This window comes from Vulpes vulpes, chromosome 10, assembly GCF_048418805.1.
Source record: "Vulpes vulpes isolate BD-2025 chromosome 10, VulVul3, whole genome shotgun sequence".
Lineage (NCBI taxonomy): Eukaryota > Metazoa > Chordata > Mammalia > Carnivora > Canidae > Vulpes > Vulpes vulpes.
Genome location: NC_132789.1, coordinates 6468483 through 6481982, shown reverse-complemented (window position 1 = coordinate 6481982; position 13500 = coordinate 6468483). Strand labels below are relative to the sequence as shown.

General features: G+C 38.2%; 1 protein-coding gene across 18 annotated transcripts in view; it reads right to left on the bottom strand.

Moving 5' to 3' along the window:
- Positions 1–13500, bottom strand: part of MPHOSPH9 (M-phase phosphoprotein 9) — a 69676-nt gene that overhangs the window by 47577 nt on the left and 8599 nt on the right. For all 18 annotated transcript variants that reach the window (XM_026017142.2, XM_072725075.1, XM_072725077.1 and 15 more), the window contains 4 exons: positions 6971–7060; positions 6243–6763; positions 5253–5376; positions 515–605 (listed from right to left, as the gene is read on the bottom strand). In XM_026017142.2, coding sequence (XP_025872927.2) covers positions 515–605; positions 5253–5376; positions 6243–6658 — 631 coding nt within the window. In that variant the 5' untranslated portion in view covers positions 6659–6763; positions 6971–7060. The remainder of the gene's footprint in view (positions 1–514; positions 606–5252; positions 5377–6242; positions 6764–6970; positions 7061–13500) is intronic.

The following is a 13500-nucleotide window of genomic DNA, read 5'->3' as shown; positions in this document are numbered from 1 at the left end:
GTTGAGAACAGATGGAAGGCTGCAAGGGTGCAGGCAGGGAGGCTGGGCAGGAAGTTGCAGGAACCCAGGTGACACGCAATGGGAGCTCTATGAGGGTAACAGCATAACGGTGGTTGAATTCTGGCAATTTTCATCCTGCAAAGCCAATTCATCCTGACAAACTGGATGTGAGACTGTAGGGAGAAAAAATCAGTATATTACATCATTAAAACTAAAATAAGCTTACCATGGAGAGTAAAGAATGGCTCACAAAGGGTTTGAATTTCTTAATTCATTCTGGAGTACCTGGAAAATCCTGATATGACTTTTGCAACAGTTTGAAATAACTCTTAAAGTATTTTTCCATCTATCTTTCAAAATGCATAAAATAAATTAATGCCAAGTAAGGAAGTCAGATTTAGCAGAGGCACAACATAACATGTAACAGATTTACAGAAACCATTCTGATACACTGTATAGAATTATCTTCCTATTAGAAATGCAGATACGTTGTTATAAAAAATAATTATCATACCTGTTCCTGAATCAGACATCCAAGAATCTGGACTCTCATCCGGTCTATTGAGGTAAAAAGCATGAGGATGCTTAGCAGCAGTGAAATTAGACTATAATGTAAGAAAGAAAACAATGAGTTGACAGCTAAAAATCATTAGGCACGAACTGCTGACCCAAGGAATGAGAGCCAAGTGTCAAACACAGGCACAGAGAAAGGGGGTTCATTAAGGGTTCATTAAGAAGAAAGCGGGCAGCCCCGGTGGCACAGCGGTTTAGTGCTGCCTGCAGCCGGGGCTGTGATCCTGGAGACCCAGGATCGAGTCCTACATCAGGCTCCTTGCATGGAGCCTGCTTCTGTCTCTCCTTGTGTCTCTGCCTGTGTCTCTCTCTGTGTGTCTTTCATGAATAAATAAATAAAATCTTTAAAAAAAAAAAAAGTAAGAAAGCCTGGTTTTCCACACGATTACAAGAATGCAAAATGACAGGGATTAACTGTGAAGGATTTTCTTTTCCTGTATGTTTACAAAAGTTTATTTTGCTTCTGTGGAATTGGAAGAACACTGGGAGCTGGTGCTACTTAAAGAGTTTAGAATGAAAATGTATTTATAATTTGCCAGCTACATCCAAAAGAAATTCAAAGTGCCTGGAATTGAAGTCATATAGTGTCAAAATAAATGTGAAAGCCATAACAATTCATCTTTATCATTAAAAGTACAATAATTCAAACTCTGAAGACCTCATTCAGTAATTAATATGCACTGCGAGTAGTAAACTATGTCTTACATATAGACAACTGGTTACTAATCCCAGAAAAAGCTCGAAATGCTTATCATCAATTCTAATAAAAATTCTAAGCTATGGACGCCTGGGTGGTTGAGCGGTTGAGTGTCTGCCTTCAGCTCAGGCGTAATCCTGTAGTCCCGGGATCAAGTCCTTCATTGGGCTCCCTGCATGGAGCCTGCTTCTCCCTCTGCCTGTGTCGCTCATGAATAAATACATAAAATCTTTTTTTAAAAAATTAATAAGGGGATCCCTGGGTGGCGCAGTGGTTTGGCGCTTGCCTTTGGCCCAGGGCGCGATCCTGGAGACCCGGGATCGAATCCCACATCAGGCTCCCGGTGCATGGAGCCTGCTTCTCCCTCTGCCTATGTCTCTGCCTCTCTCTCTCTCTCTGTGACTATCATAAATAAATAAAAATTTAAAAAAATAAAAAATAAAAAAATAAAAAAATAAAAAATTAATAAAATATATTTTTTTTAAAAAACTCTAAGCTGGGATCCCTGGGTGACGCAGCGGATTAGCGCCTGCCTTTGGCCCAGGGTGCGATCCTGGAGACCTGGGATCGAATCCCACGTCAGGCTCCCGGTGCATGGAGTCTGCTTCTCCCTCTGCCTATGTCTCTGCCTCTCTCTCTCTCTCTATCATAAATTTAAAAAAAAAAAAAAAAAAAAAAACTCTAAGCTGGGCAGCCCGGGTAGCTTAGCGGTTTAGCGCCACCTTCAGCCCACCTTCAGCCCAGGGTTTGATCCTGGAGACCCGGGATCGAGTCCCATGTCTGGCTTCCTGCATGGAGCGTGCCTCTTTGTCTGCCTGTGTCTCTGCCTCTCCCTCTCTCCCTCTCTCGGTCTCTCATGAATAAATAAATAAAAATATTTTTAAAAAATAATAATAATAAGTAAAAAATTAAAAAAAAAAACCTCTAACTGTTCCTCATAGTATCTCTGGAATTATCACAAGAAATCTGTTTCCAGAGATGTAAAAAGACTATTTTTAATCAGAATTTTTCTTATCAGTTTCACCATTATCAAACTTTTAATTCCCATTAAAAAGTATTTAAGTTGCATTTGCTTATAATCATCTGTGGACCTATAGCAAAGGTAAAGGGATACTGAGGGGAGGGACAGCACTCCACCTCAGCCTCCTAAGATACCATTCAGTCTCTTGTTCATCAAATGAAAAATTCCTACGTCATCTTTTGTCTCTTCTAAAACTCCTACCTGTTCAAATTTCTGTCAAATCTCAGTATTGAACAGATCAGAAAAAGCTGACAGCAGAAGACTAAGTGAAAAATACCAAGTAACACATTTTGTCTTCTTCCCAACTCTGCCGTGCCAAACCTTCATGCATTCAGCCAACAACAGTGGGCTGGGAGGCTCATCTTGCCCGCTACCGCTGCTGCGGTACTGAGCACACCAGGCCTGGCTTTTAATGAGAAAGAAAAGTATGGAGCCATGAAAAGTCCTTCCCAAGAAGCTGGCCAACACCTAGCATAGAAACTTTCAATAATGGCAGCAACAGTCCAGTTGTCCATCTGAGAAGCCACTCCCAAGTCCTGCTGCCCCAGAAATGATAATGTCAAGTCTGTCCCCAAAGAAAAGCATAAGGATGCTAAACAATAGCCATTTCAAGATGTGCTTCAAAATAGTACCCAAAAGAAACTGCCATTGCAGAAAGAGAAAACTGGACCCCAAGAGAATTCTGACAAGGATTCCCTGATTTAGACTGAAACTAGAAAAAAACTAGAGAAGAGGAAAGATGAAATAGAGTTCCAACTTGGTGAATCCACAGAATTTAGTTCAGAATTATGCAGGTAAGAAAAGTATTTCAAGTGTGGAGCCTGGATTCACCAACTATCATTACCTGAAAATCTTTTAATACTCCAGTATCAATGAAACTTGATTTGCCACAATGATTTATTACCAAAAATATCACTCGTCACTCACCTTTAAAAAAAAAAAAAAAAAAACAAAACAAAGAGGCACCAAGGTGGCTTAGTTGGTTGAGGGTCTGACTCTTGATTTTAGCTCAGGTCATGATCTCAGGGTCCTGGGATCAAGCCCCACATCAGGCTCCAAGCTCAATGGGGAGTCTACCTAAGACTCTCTCCCTCTGCCTCTGCCCATCCTCCAGTGTGGGCATGAGCGATTCTCTCTCTAAAATAATTAATGGATGAATCTTTTAAAAATTAATCGATTAAAATTTAATTAAAAAAAGGAAAAACACAACTGGTTCAAGAGATGATTAAAGAGGGATCCCTGGGTGGCGCAGCGGTTTGGCGCCTGCCTTTGGCCCAGGGCGCGATCCTGGAGACCCGGGATCGAATCCCACGTCGGGCTCCCGGTGCATGGAGCCTGCTTCTCCCTCTGCCTGTGTCTCTGCCTCTCTCTCTATCTCTCTGTGACTATCATAAATAAATAAAAATTAAAAAAAAAAAAAAAGAGATGATTAAAGAAAAGGGAAAGCTCAAAGGGAACTATCTCTGCCCTGCTGACATTAGAGGCAGAGCATTCCACCAGACAGGACAGACTTATCCTCAAGGGCATTTCTCAGGTGATTCTCCACCGAATCCAGGACAATAGACTAGGCCAATGATTCCCAAGCTTTGCAGCACTCAGAATCACCTGAGGAGCTTTTACACTTCCCAATGCACAAGGCACACCCCTGCCTGAGGAAGGCAGACCACCTGGTGGTGGTGGCCAGGCATAAGCAGATTTTTCTAAGCTCTTCAGGTGACTCTGTCAGAAGAGTTTGTTCTGTCTTTTGTTTTTATTTTTATTTATTTTTTAAAGGATTTTATTTATTTATTAGAGGCACAGAGAGAGGGGCAGAGACATATAGCAGAACACCCAGTGCTCATCCCATCAAGTGCCCTCCTTAGTGCCCGTCACCTGGTTTTTTGCTAGCCTCCCCAAAACTGAGTTTTAGTTCACGTAAAAACAGAAGAAAAACTAGTATGTATGAAAACATTTTCAGGCAGCCCAGGTGGCTCAGCGGTTTAGCGCCACCTTCAGCCCAGGGTGTGATCCTGGAGACCCGGGATCGAGTCCCACATCAGGTTTCCTGCATGGAGCCTGCTTCTCCCTCCACCTCTCTCTCCCGTGAATAAATAAATAAAATCTTAAAAAAAAAAAAAAAAGTGGCCAATTTCTAAAGGTATCAAGTTTTTTTTTTTTTAAGATTTTTTAAGATTTTTTTTATTATTATTTATTTATTCATAGACACAGAGAGAGAGAGGCAGAGACACAGGCAGAGGGAGAGGCAGGCTCCATGCAGGGAGCCCAATGTGGGACTCGATCCCAGGTCCCCAGGATCACACCCCAGGCTGCAGGCAGCCCCAAACCGCTGCGCCACCAGGGCTGCCCTAAAGGTATCAAGTTTTCAGAGAAACAGGATTTTGCAATTTCAATATATCATATTTAAACAATGTTACTCGATAATAATTTAGGCCAAAAGGGCTTCAAAGATGTTTAAAACTTACTCAGTATCTCTAACTCTTTAACAAAAACAGCTGCTAGATTAGCAAAAGGGCCACAAAGACTTTAAACATTTAATCTCTCATAATTTGGATTACAAATGGAGTTGTCTTGAAGCATTCACACATATGGTGCTACTTCTTACAACTTAATAGTAATACAAATTATTTGAGGGTTTAAAAAAAGTTAAATGGATTACTCTCTGGCTAAATAAATGTAAACAGCTGCAGTACAAAGAGAATTAGGACCTTTACAAAATGTTTTTCATATTTTGTAGTACTTTATCCCTCATTAGTTTTGATTTCCCGACTACTAAAGAACCAGTTCATAGAGCAAATCATTGCTTCCAATCCTCTGAGACACCCAAAGGGAGACAAGTCAATGGAACAAATTAATGCTACAAAAGAAAAGGCAAAAAACTTATATTGATGAGCTTCTAGTAAAGCCAATACAATTAATTATCAGTAGCAGAAGCAACCCAGAATAAAATGACTTATCACCTACTTTCTCAACTGGTGATTTCCTGGCTTGCTCATTTCCTTGCATAGATTTTGAACACCCTTCTTCTGTAAGCGCTCTCTTTGGCTGGTTCTGCTTCAGCTTTTGTGCCCATGATGTTATAGATTTGCTATTCAAAAAAAGAAAATCGAAATTATGCTCTTTAGATGCTGTCCTTTACACATAAAACTAAAAGACACTGGCCAGTGGAAAATACTTTGGAGTTTTCTAAAAGCAGAGAAAGGATGGATTTTTATCAATTCACCTACACTTCTTTTTACATTTTTTTATTATCAAAGGCAAAGCGAACAAGACTAATGGTGATTAATAATACATACAGCTGTAGCCACAGAATAAAACAAAACTGATCATAGTGGCCCATTCAAGTACTCAATATATCTCTACAGCAAAAGCTTCTTTATTTACAAAGACTGTTAATTATACTCATAGGTACACTAGATCTGTGTTGCTATAACTACTTATTTTAGAGGACACATTTTCAAGTATAAAACTGAACATTTAGGGTAAATGACATAATTTTAAATGATTATTTGCTTTACAAATATCCAGCCACAGTTGTCATTAAACTTAGAAAAGCTCCTCTTATATACAAAAATGAATGAGTATGCTTGGTATGATTTTTAGTTCCAAATTACATGCATAGGAGTGACAAAATTCCACTGTTGATATATTTCTATACTCTAATTTTTAGCAGGTTTATAGTGACCAGAAAAATAGGAACGGTATTTTTCTGGCAAGGCCTCCCACCTTAAGAGGTTAGTAGTCCTACAACATTGCAAATGGAAATAAAGTCAGATGTTGGTAATACATAGTATGCTTTATTTCCATTTGCCAAAGGCAATAAATACAAGACTTTGGTAAAGCTAAGCGTTCAAATACATCTCATTTTATTCTCAAAAAGGAGCTTGATTTACTAGATTCTAAATGTAACAAACAAGTAAACCTCCCTTCAAATGATAGAGAAATTCTACTCACCTATTTGTTTTTCCACTGTATACTTCCGAAATCTTATTTTCGCCAAGAAAACTGTGTTCAAATTCACCAGGAAAAATGGAAATATCTTCCTTTAAAGATGGACAGAACTCTTCAGCGGTGTGTATATGAAAACTCTTGTTTTTTACACCATCTACAAGTGACTCTGTCTGCCCCAAAGGTGCACCAAACTGTCCTTCAGAAACCTCTGTGTGCTCCATGAACTCCTTAGAATCCTTAGATTTGTAGGTATTTAATTCAGAGACACAAAAGGTACCATATCCACTGCTCACTGAGCTACTATCCACATTGCAGTCTGGTTGTGACGTGGATGTTTCTTGCTGCATTTCGGATTCGTTAGACTTAGGATAACTGATAATAGGTTCATTTCTCTCACTGTTTTCAGAAAAAAAACCCATTTGACTTTCTGAAGAAAACTGTTTGCTTAAAGAAGTATCATAGGAAGCCCAGGAAGCATTACTGGTCTGTAACTTGACTAAATTTTTTATCTCCTCTTGTATACGCTGAAAATAAAATTACAGATTTGGGTAAGAAAGTATACTAAACCTCATATTTTCGTAAATACTATGAGAATATTGCTTAAAAATATGAGCTATTACTCTATAGAGAATGTTTTAAGTAAAATAAACAAAACTGGTATAAAGTATTAACTGCTGCTTCTTGCAAATCTTAGTTTTATAAAAAAAGAATCAATATAAATAACAACTTACTTGAATTTGGTTGTGGAATTGTTCCTGCTGGGCAACTATCTGTTCTTGGCATTGTTTTTCCACCAAATTGAATAGCTGTAACCACCTGGTCTATTAAATTAAAATTAAAATTAAATATTTTTAGTTAAAAATAATTTTTCATGTAATATTTCACAGAAAAATCCTCCAGTGGGAAAGAGCCTTTTTAAAATCTATTTTTAATGTAAAATGTATAAGCTGAATTAAATAGTTATAAAGCCATATTTAATGCAAAAATACAAAGGCACAGGCGTGATCACTTCTTTCTTATGTAACCTATAGTCTGGGTAAATTTGAAGGTGTGGGTAAATCTTTTTTTCAAATGACATCTTAATTTGATGTCATCTGCTATCATTTTGATTCATCAAGAATTGGCAGTTCTACTTTAGATTTGTCTTAAATTTTTCTTCCTTCCCTGGTAATAAAGATTTTCTTAAATAATTCTTAGAGGGCAGCCTGGGTGGCTCAGCGGTTTAGCGACACCTTTAGTCCAGGGTGTGATCCTGGAGACCTGGGATCAAGTCCCACATCAGGCTCCCTGCATGGAGCCTGCTTCTGTCTCTGCCTCTTCTCTCTCTGTGTCTCTCATGAATAAATAAAATCTTTAAAAAGATAATAATAATAATAATAATTTTTAGAAAACAGAATCCCACACCTTAAAACAAGAAATAATTTAGTATTATAGGAATTAAATCCCCAATTTGTTATTTAAGTAAAAACAAAAACAAAAAAAAGTTTTCAAGTCAGATACTGAAGTGTTTTTTAAGCACTACAGCTGAAAAAGGAATGAAAAATTCACTGTGAAAACCCATGGAACTGTCCTAGCATGCCCTCCAGTCACTTTTAGGTCCTGATCCAAAGTGACTCTCAAGAGGAGTCAGTACTCATAACCAGACTACAAAAACATGGCAGAAAAGGAGGCAAGGAGATCTCCAGAGGCTAAACTCAGTCTCAAGGTGAGTGTACTTTCAAGGATGACTGGGTGGCTCAGTGGTTGAATGCCTGCCTTTGGCTTGAGGTATGATCCTGGAGTCCCGGGATGGAGTCCCACATCAGGCTCCCTGCATGGAGCCTGCTTCTCCCTCTGCCTGTGTCTCTGCCTCGCTCTCTCTCTCTCTCTGTCTCTCATGAATAAATAAAATCTTAAAAAAAAAAAAAAAAAAGGCTAGTGTACTTTCAGTAACAGACTTTATGCAATAATACACAACGTGAATAAATAGCTAAAATGAAAAATAGCTTCCCTGTTAAAACCTTTCAACTGAAAAAAAAAAAAAAAAAAAACTTTCAACTGTTTTTCCACTCCTGTCTTCCTTACAGGGCGCTGAATGAACTGGCCTGTGCACAACTCCCAATCTCATCCCTCTCTTTCCCTCTCTCAGTGCACACCAGCCTCACTGGCCTCTACCTTTTCCCTAAACATGCCAAAACTGTCTTCCACCTCAAAAGCTTTGTCACTGTACCCTCTACCCAGAAAGTTCTTTGCTCTTATGCTTCTGCCTTTCTGCAATTTCAGCTTAACTGTCACCTTCTCAAAGATAGCTTTTTCCCCAAACCATTCTACAGTTGCTCTCTGTTATCCTGTGTATTGCCTTCATAACATTTACCACATGAGAGAGCATCTTGTTCACTTTGTTAACCTGTCTTCAGCATCTAGGACACAATGCAAGGAAAGAATGGGCAATCAGACAGTCTGAGTGTATAAAAATGGAATTTCAGGGGCCCATGGCTGGCTCAGTTAGTAGAAAATGCAACTCTTGATCTTGGGGTCCTGAGGTTGGAGCCTCACGTTGGGGATAGAGTTACTAAAAAAAGGGGGGGGGCAGCCCAGGTGGCTCAGCAGTTTAGTGCTGCCTTTAGCCCGGGGCCTGATCCTAGAAACCCAGGACTGAGTCCAACATTGGGCTCCCTACATGGAGCCTGCTTCTCCCTCTGCCTGTGTCTCTCTATGTGTCTCTCATGAATAAATAAATAAAATCTTTAAAAATATTGTGAATTTGTAGCTGATTTTTTTCCTGGTACTACAGACTACAGAATCTAGAGGCCCTTCAGATTAATGCTGAAAGCCAGTTCTATAACCACAACAGAGCAGAATTAAGTTGAAAGCTATATAACAAGAATGCCCGGGTGGCTCAGCAGTTGAACATCTGCCTTCAGCTCAGGGTGAGATCCCAGGTCCAGGAATCTAGTCCCACATCAGGCTTCCTGCAAGAAGCCTGCTTCTCCCTCTGTGTCTCTGCCTCTCTCTGTGTGTCTCTCATAAATAAATAGTTTACAAAAAAAAAGAAAGAAAGCTATATAACAGTATTAAAGAGAAGTAAAAACTCAGGATTGGAAAAGGAAACCTTCAGGGCAGCCCTGGTGGCTCGGTTTAGCGCCGCCTTCAGCCCAGGGTGGGATTCTGGAGACCCAGGATCGAGTCCCACATTGGGCACCCTGCATGGAGCCTGCTTCTCCCTCTGCCTGTGTCTTTGCCTCTCTCTCTCTATGTCTCTCATGCATAAATAAATAAAATCTTTAAAAAAAAAAAAAGGAAAAGGAAACCTTCAAACTGAAATAGAACAGTACTGATAGCTAGTATTAATTCTAAATCACCTAGCTTCAGGTTAAGGTAGACTATATCAAATTCAGATCCTTATCTTCTCAATTTATCTACAACATGAAGTAAACATGAAGTAACAAGAAATCAGGCAACAGTTTTCTTATTAAGTTACACTAACTTAAGAAATACTTTAGGCATAAAAAAAAAGAGAGAGAAATACTTTAGGCGTTATTTTAACCTGATAAAGTTATTAGTAACACAGTATTAAACTACAACAACAACAAAACAAAACTACAATGACAGGGGATCCCTGGGTGGCGCAGCGGTTTGGCACCTGCCTTTGGCCCGGGGCGCGATCCTGGAGACCCGGGATCGAATCCCACATCAGGCTCCCGGTGCATGGAGCCTGCTTCTCCCTCCGCCTGTGTCTCTGCCTCTCTCTCTCTCTCTCTCTCTGTGACTATCATAAATAAATAAAAAAAAAAAAAAAAAAAAAAAACCTACAATGACAGACTAACATACATAACCAAAAAAATATGGCTTCATATTATGTGACACACTTAATGTTAATCCCATCCTTATTATCATTTTCTTATTTAGGATACAAATGAATAGGGCTTACCCAGGATATAAACTGGTAGAGAAGATTTTGTTCTCCTAGTCAGATTTCATAATATTCTAATTTTCAATAAACATATTTAAGAACATTATAAATGCAGCAAATAACATTACTCACAGAATTACTATTATTCATTTCTAACTAAAATTAATTATATGACCTGCAATTTACATACTTTTGGAGAATTTGAGCATCTAATTAAAGCTTTCCCCTGCACACAGCTTTTGATGCTATTAGCCTAAATGGGGTTGCTGTAGTCTGGCCTCATAAGTATCCCATTGGCTTTAACATCCTAGGGATTCCCAGCCCTCCACTAATAAACTATGTGGTCTTCAACAAGTAAATTTCACTTGTGCTTCTTATGAATTCATAAAACGGGGAGAGTAATACTTCATAGGTGGCTGGGAGGATTAAATTTTAAATTCAAACATGATGCATGTGAAGCAGTGATCTCAATGGGGGAACTGTATTTTGAAAACCTGTGAGGTCATGACTGTCACAAAGATAGTGAAGGCACTACCAGCACTTAGTGGGCAGTCCAGGGATTCAAATCACAGGACAGTCCCCAACAATGAAAAACTGTTCTGTGTCCATTTTATATTATAAAAATACCATGTATTTTGCACAGCTTTCCAATCACCAAATTGTCTAGGAATCCAACCACAAAGATGTTAAAGTTTGTCTCAGAGCTTGATCAGAAATTGATCACCATTTCAGAAAATCAAGTCACACACACACACACACACACACACACAAAAAAAAAAAAAGAAAAAGAAAATCAAGTCACCAAATGCCGTGCTGGATCATCAATACAATACAGTTGTATCAGTCCATGTCTGCAGCTGCTGCCGTCATGGTGAGTCTACATACAAACCCCTGACTGTGCTTCATTTTGTCTTCTAACGTGGATGTACCTGAGAACTTATATACTGAAATATGTGTTTTGATATTATAAATAAGTTTTTATTCCTCCTCCATGTCACAGTTAAGAGGATGATAGTTTTTGAGATGGGTACATGCAGGATATATTTGTGAAGTTCACTTCAGGATAATATAAGCTGATGTTATTTTTTAAATTGTAAAATGTATTTGTAAATTAGTAGTTTAATTGTAAAATTATAAAATGAGGGCTTTGGGTCTAATGAGGTTGAAAACCACTGACAAAAAGTGTTTACTGCTTGGCAAATAGATAATAAATGGTACACTTACAGTAACTATTACCATATAACCATTGCTCTTTCATACATAATCAGTAACCCTAAGTGCTAAAATAATGAATTAAAACAAATTAGCTAATAATGTGCTTTAAAAATTTACCATTACAGAAATATTAGAAACAGCAAATATTTAAGAATATATTAAATTCTATGTAAATGTGTTAAAAATTATTCTCCATTCTCAAGGTTAAGCAACAATAAACTTAAGAATTCCAGGAAAGAGGGGATCCCTGGGTGGCTCAGTGGTTTGGCGCCTGCCTTTGGCCCAGGGCGTGATCCTGGAGCCCTGGGATCGAGTCCCACGTCAGGTTGCATGCATGGAGCCTGCTTCTCCCTCTGCCTGTGTCTCTCATGATTAAATAAATAAAATCTATATAAAAAATAAAAAAAAAAAGAAAGAAAGAATTCCAGGAAAGAGGTTTTAGAAAGAAATTCTAAAGAAATCAGATCTCCAGAGCTCTGATCTCCACAGGTTTTTTTGTTTTGTTTTAATAACATAGATTTTCCCTTATAAATGGTAGAAATCAGAGAAACGTTACTATTTCTGAAATGAAGATGAAAGCACGAAATTTAGGGAAGAGTCAGGAATAAGACTTGCACAACCCTTAGCCTTCCGATTCTTCCTAAAATGGTACACACTAAAACATCAGAAGATTTTATTTTTTTTGTATGACACAAAACACACTAATACACTGTGGAAATTCCACTGAAATGACTAGAAGGATATTTCACATTCTGTCAAAGTAACAAGTATCTTAAAATATTGAGTGGGGGGCACCTGGCTGTCTCAGTTATACATCTGCCATCAGCTCAGGTCATGATCCTGGGATCCTAGGGTAGAGCCCCAATGGGCTCCCTGCTCAGCGGGGAGCCTGTTTCTCCCTCTGCGCCTCCCCACTACTTGTGCAAACACAGGCACAGTCTCTCTCTCTCAAATGAATAAATAAATTTAAAAAAAACTATTCACTGAATAATCAATTACATGTCTACATTACAAAAATTAAGTAGTCAATTATTATTAAACATAATAAAATAATAGTATTGTATCAAAGCTGAAGGAGAAGGGGTATATAGAAACTGGTTCAAATGTTAAAGTGTAAGTATCTGGTTGGAATCCTGGCTTATAAAAATCTGGGTTTTTTTTAGGTTTATTTATTTATTCATGACAGTCAGAGAGAGAGGCAGAGACATAGGCAGAGGGAAGAAGCAGGCTCCCTATGGGGAGCCGAATGCAGGACTTAACTCCAGGACCCCAGGATCACAACCTGAGCCAAAGGCAGACACTCAACCACTGAGCCACCCAGGTGCCCCAAAAAACTATATCTTAAATTCACAAATATATTCTGAAACTAAGATGCTCATTTCAAAGTACTAAAAGTAACATTTTCTAATTAAACTGTGAATTTGCCGGCAGCCCCGGTGGTGCAGTGGTTTACTGCTGCCTGCAGCCTGGGGTGTGATCCCGGAGACCCGGGATCGAGTCCCAAATCAGGCTTCCTGCGTGGAGCCTGTTTCTCCCCTCTGCCTGTGTCTCTGCCTCTCCTTCTCTCTCTCTCTCTCTCTCTCTCTGAATAAATAAATAAATCTTTTATAAATAAAATAAATAAATAAACTGTGAATTTGCCAGAAGAGTAATGCCTTATTTTTTAAAAGCATGCTAATACAGGTTCATAAACTAATGAGTAAGTATATTATGGTAAACATTTCACAAAACATTCCATTTTTAATTACATCATTTTATAGGTCTCTTACTTTAGCATATACTGATTATCATACGGAAAAAATATAAAAATTGTACAGAACATAACTGAATTTTCTTAAAGTCTTCAATAATACTTGGTCATAAAAAAAATAATAATAATAATAATACTTGGTCATTTTTATAACTTCAATGATTCTGGATAATGAATACAAATAATTATACTTAGGGGTGGCTCCTACTGAACCCTTAAACCAAGGGTATTCCTTCATTCCGTGTATAATACATTTGGAAAATAACATAAATAATGATTTTAAAAGTATGATAAACATTTAAAATCTATTGTTCCCTAAAGAATTCAATAATAATAATGTTTTATACATTTTTATAAAGCATTACCAAATCTAGCCTTGGAAAAATATAACTAGTGCATTTTTC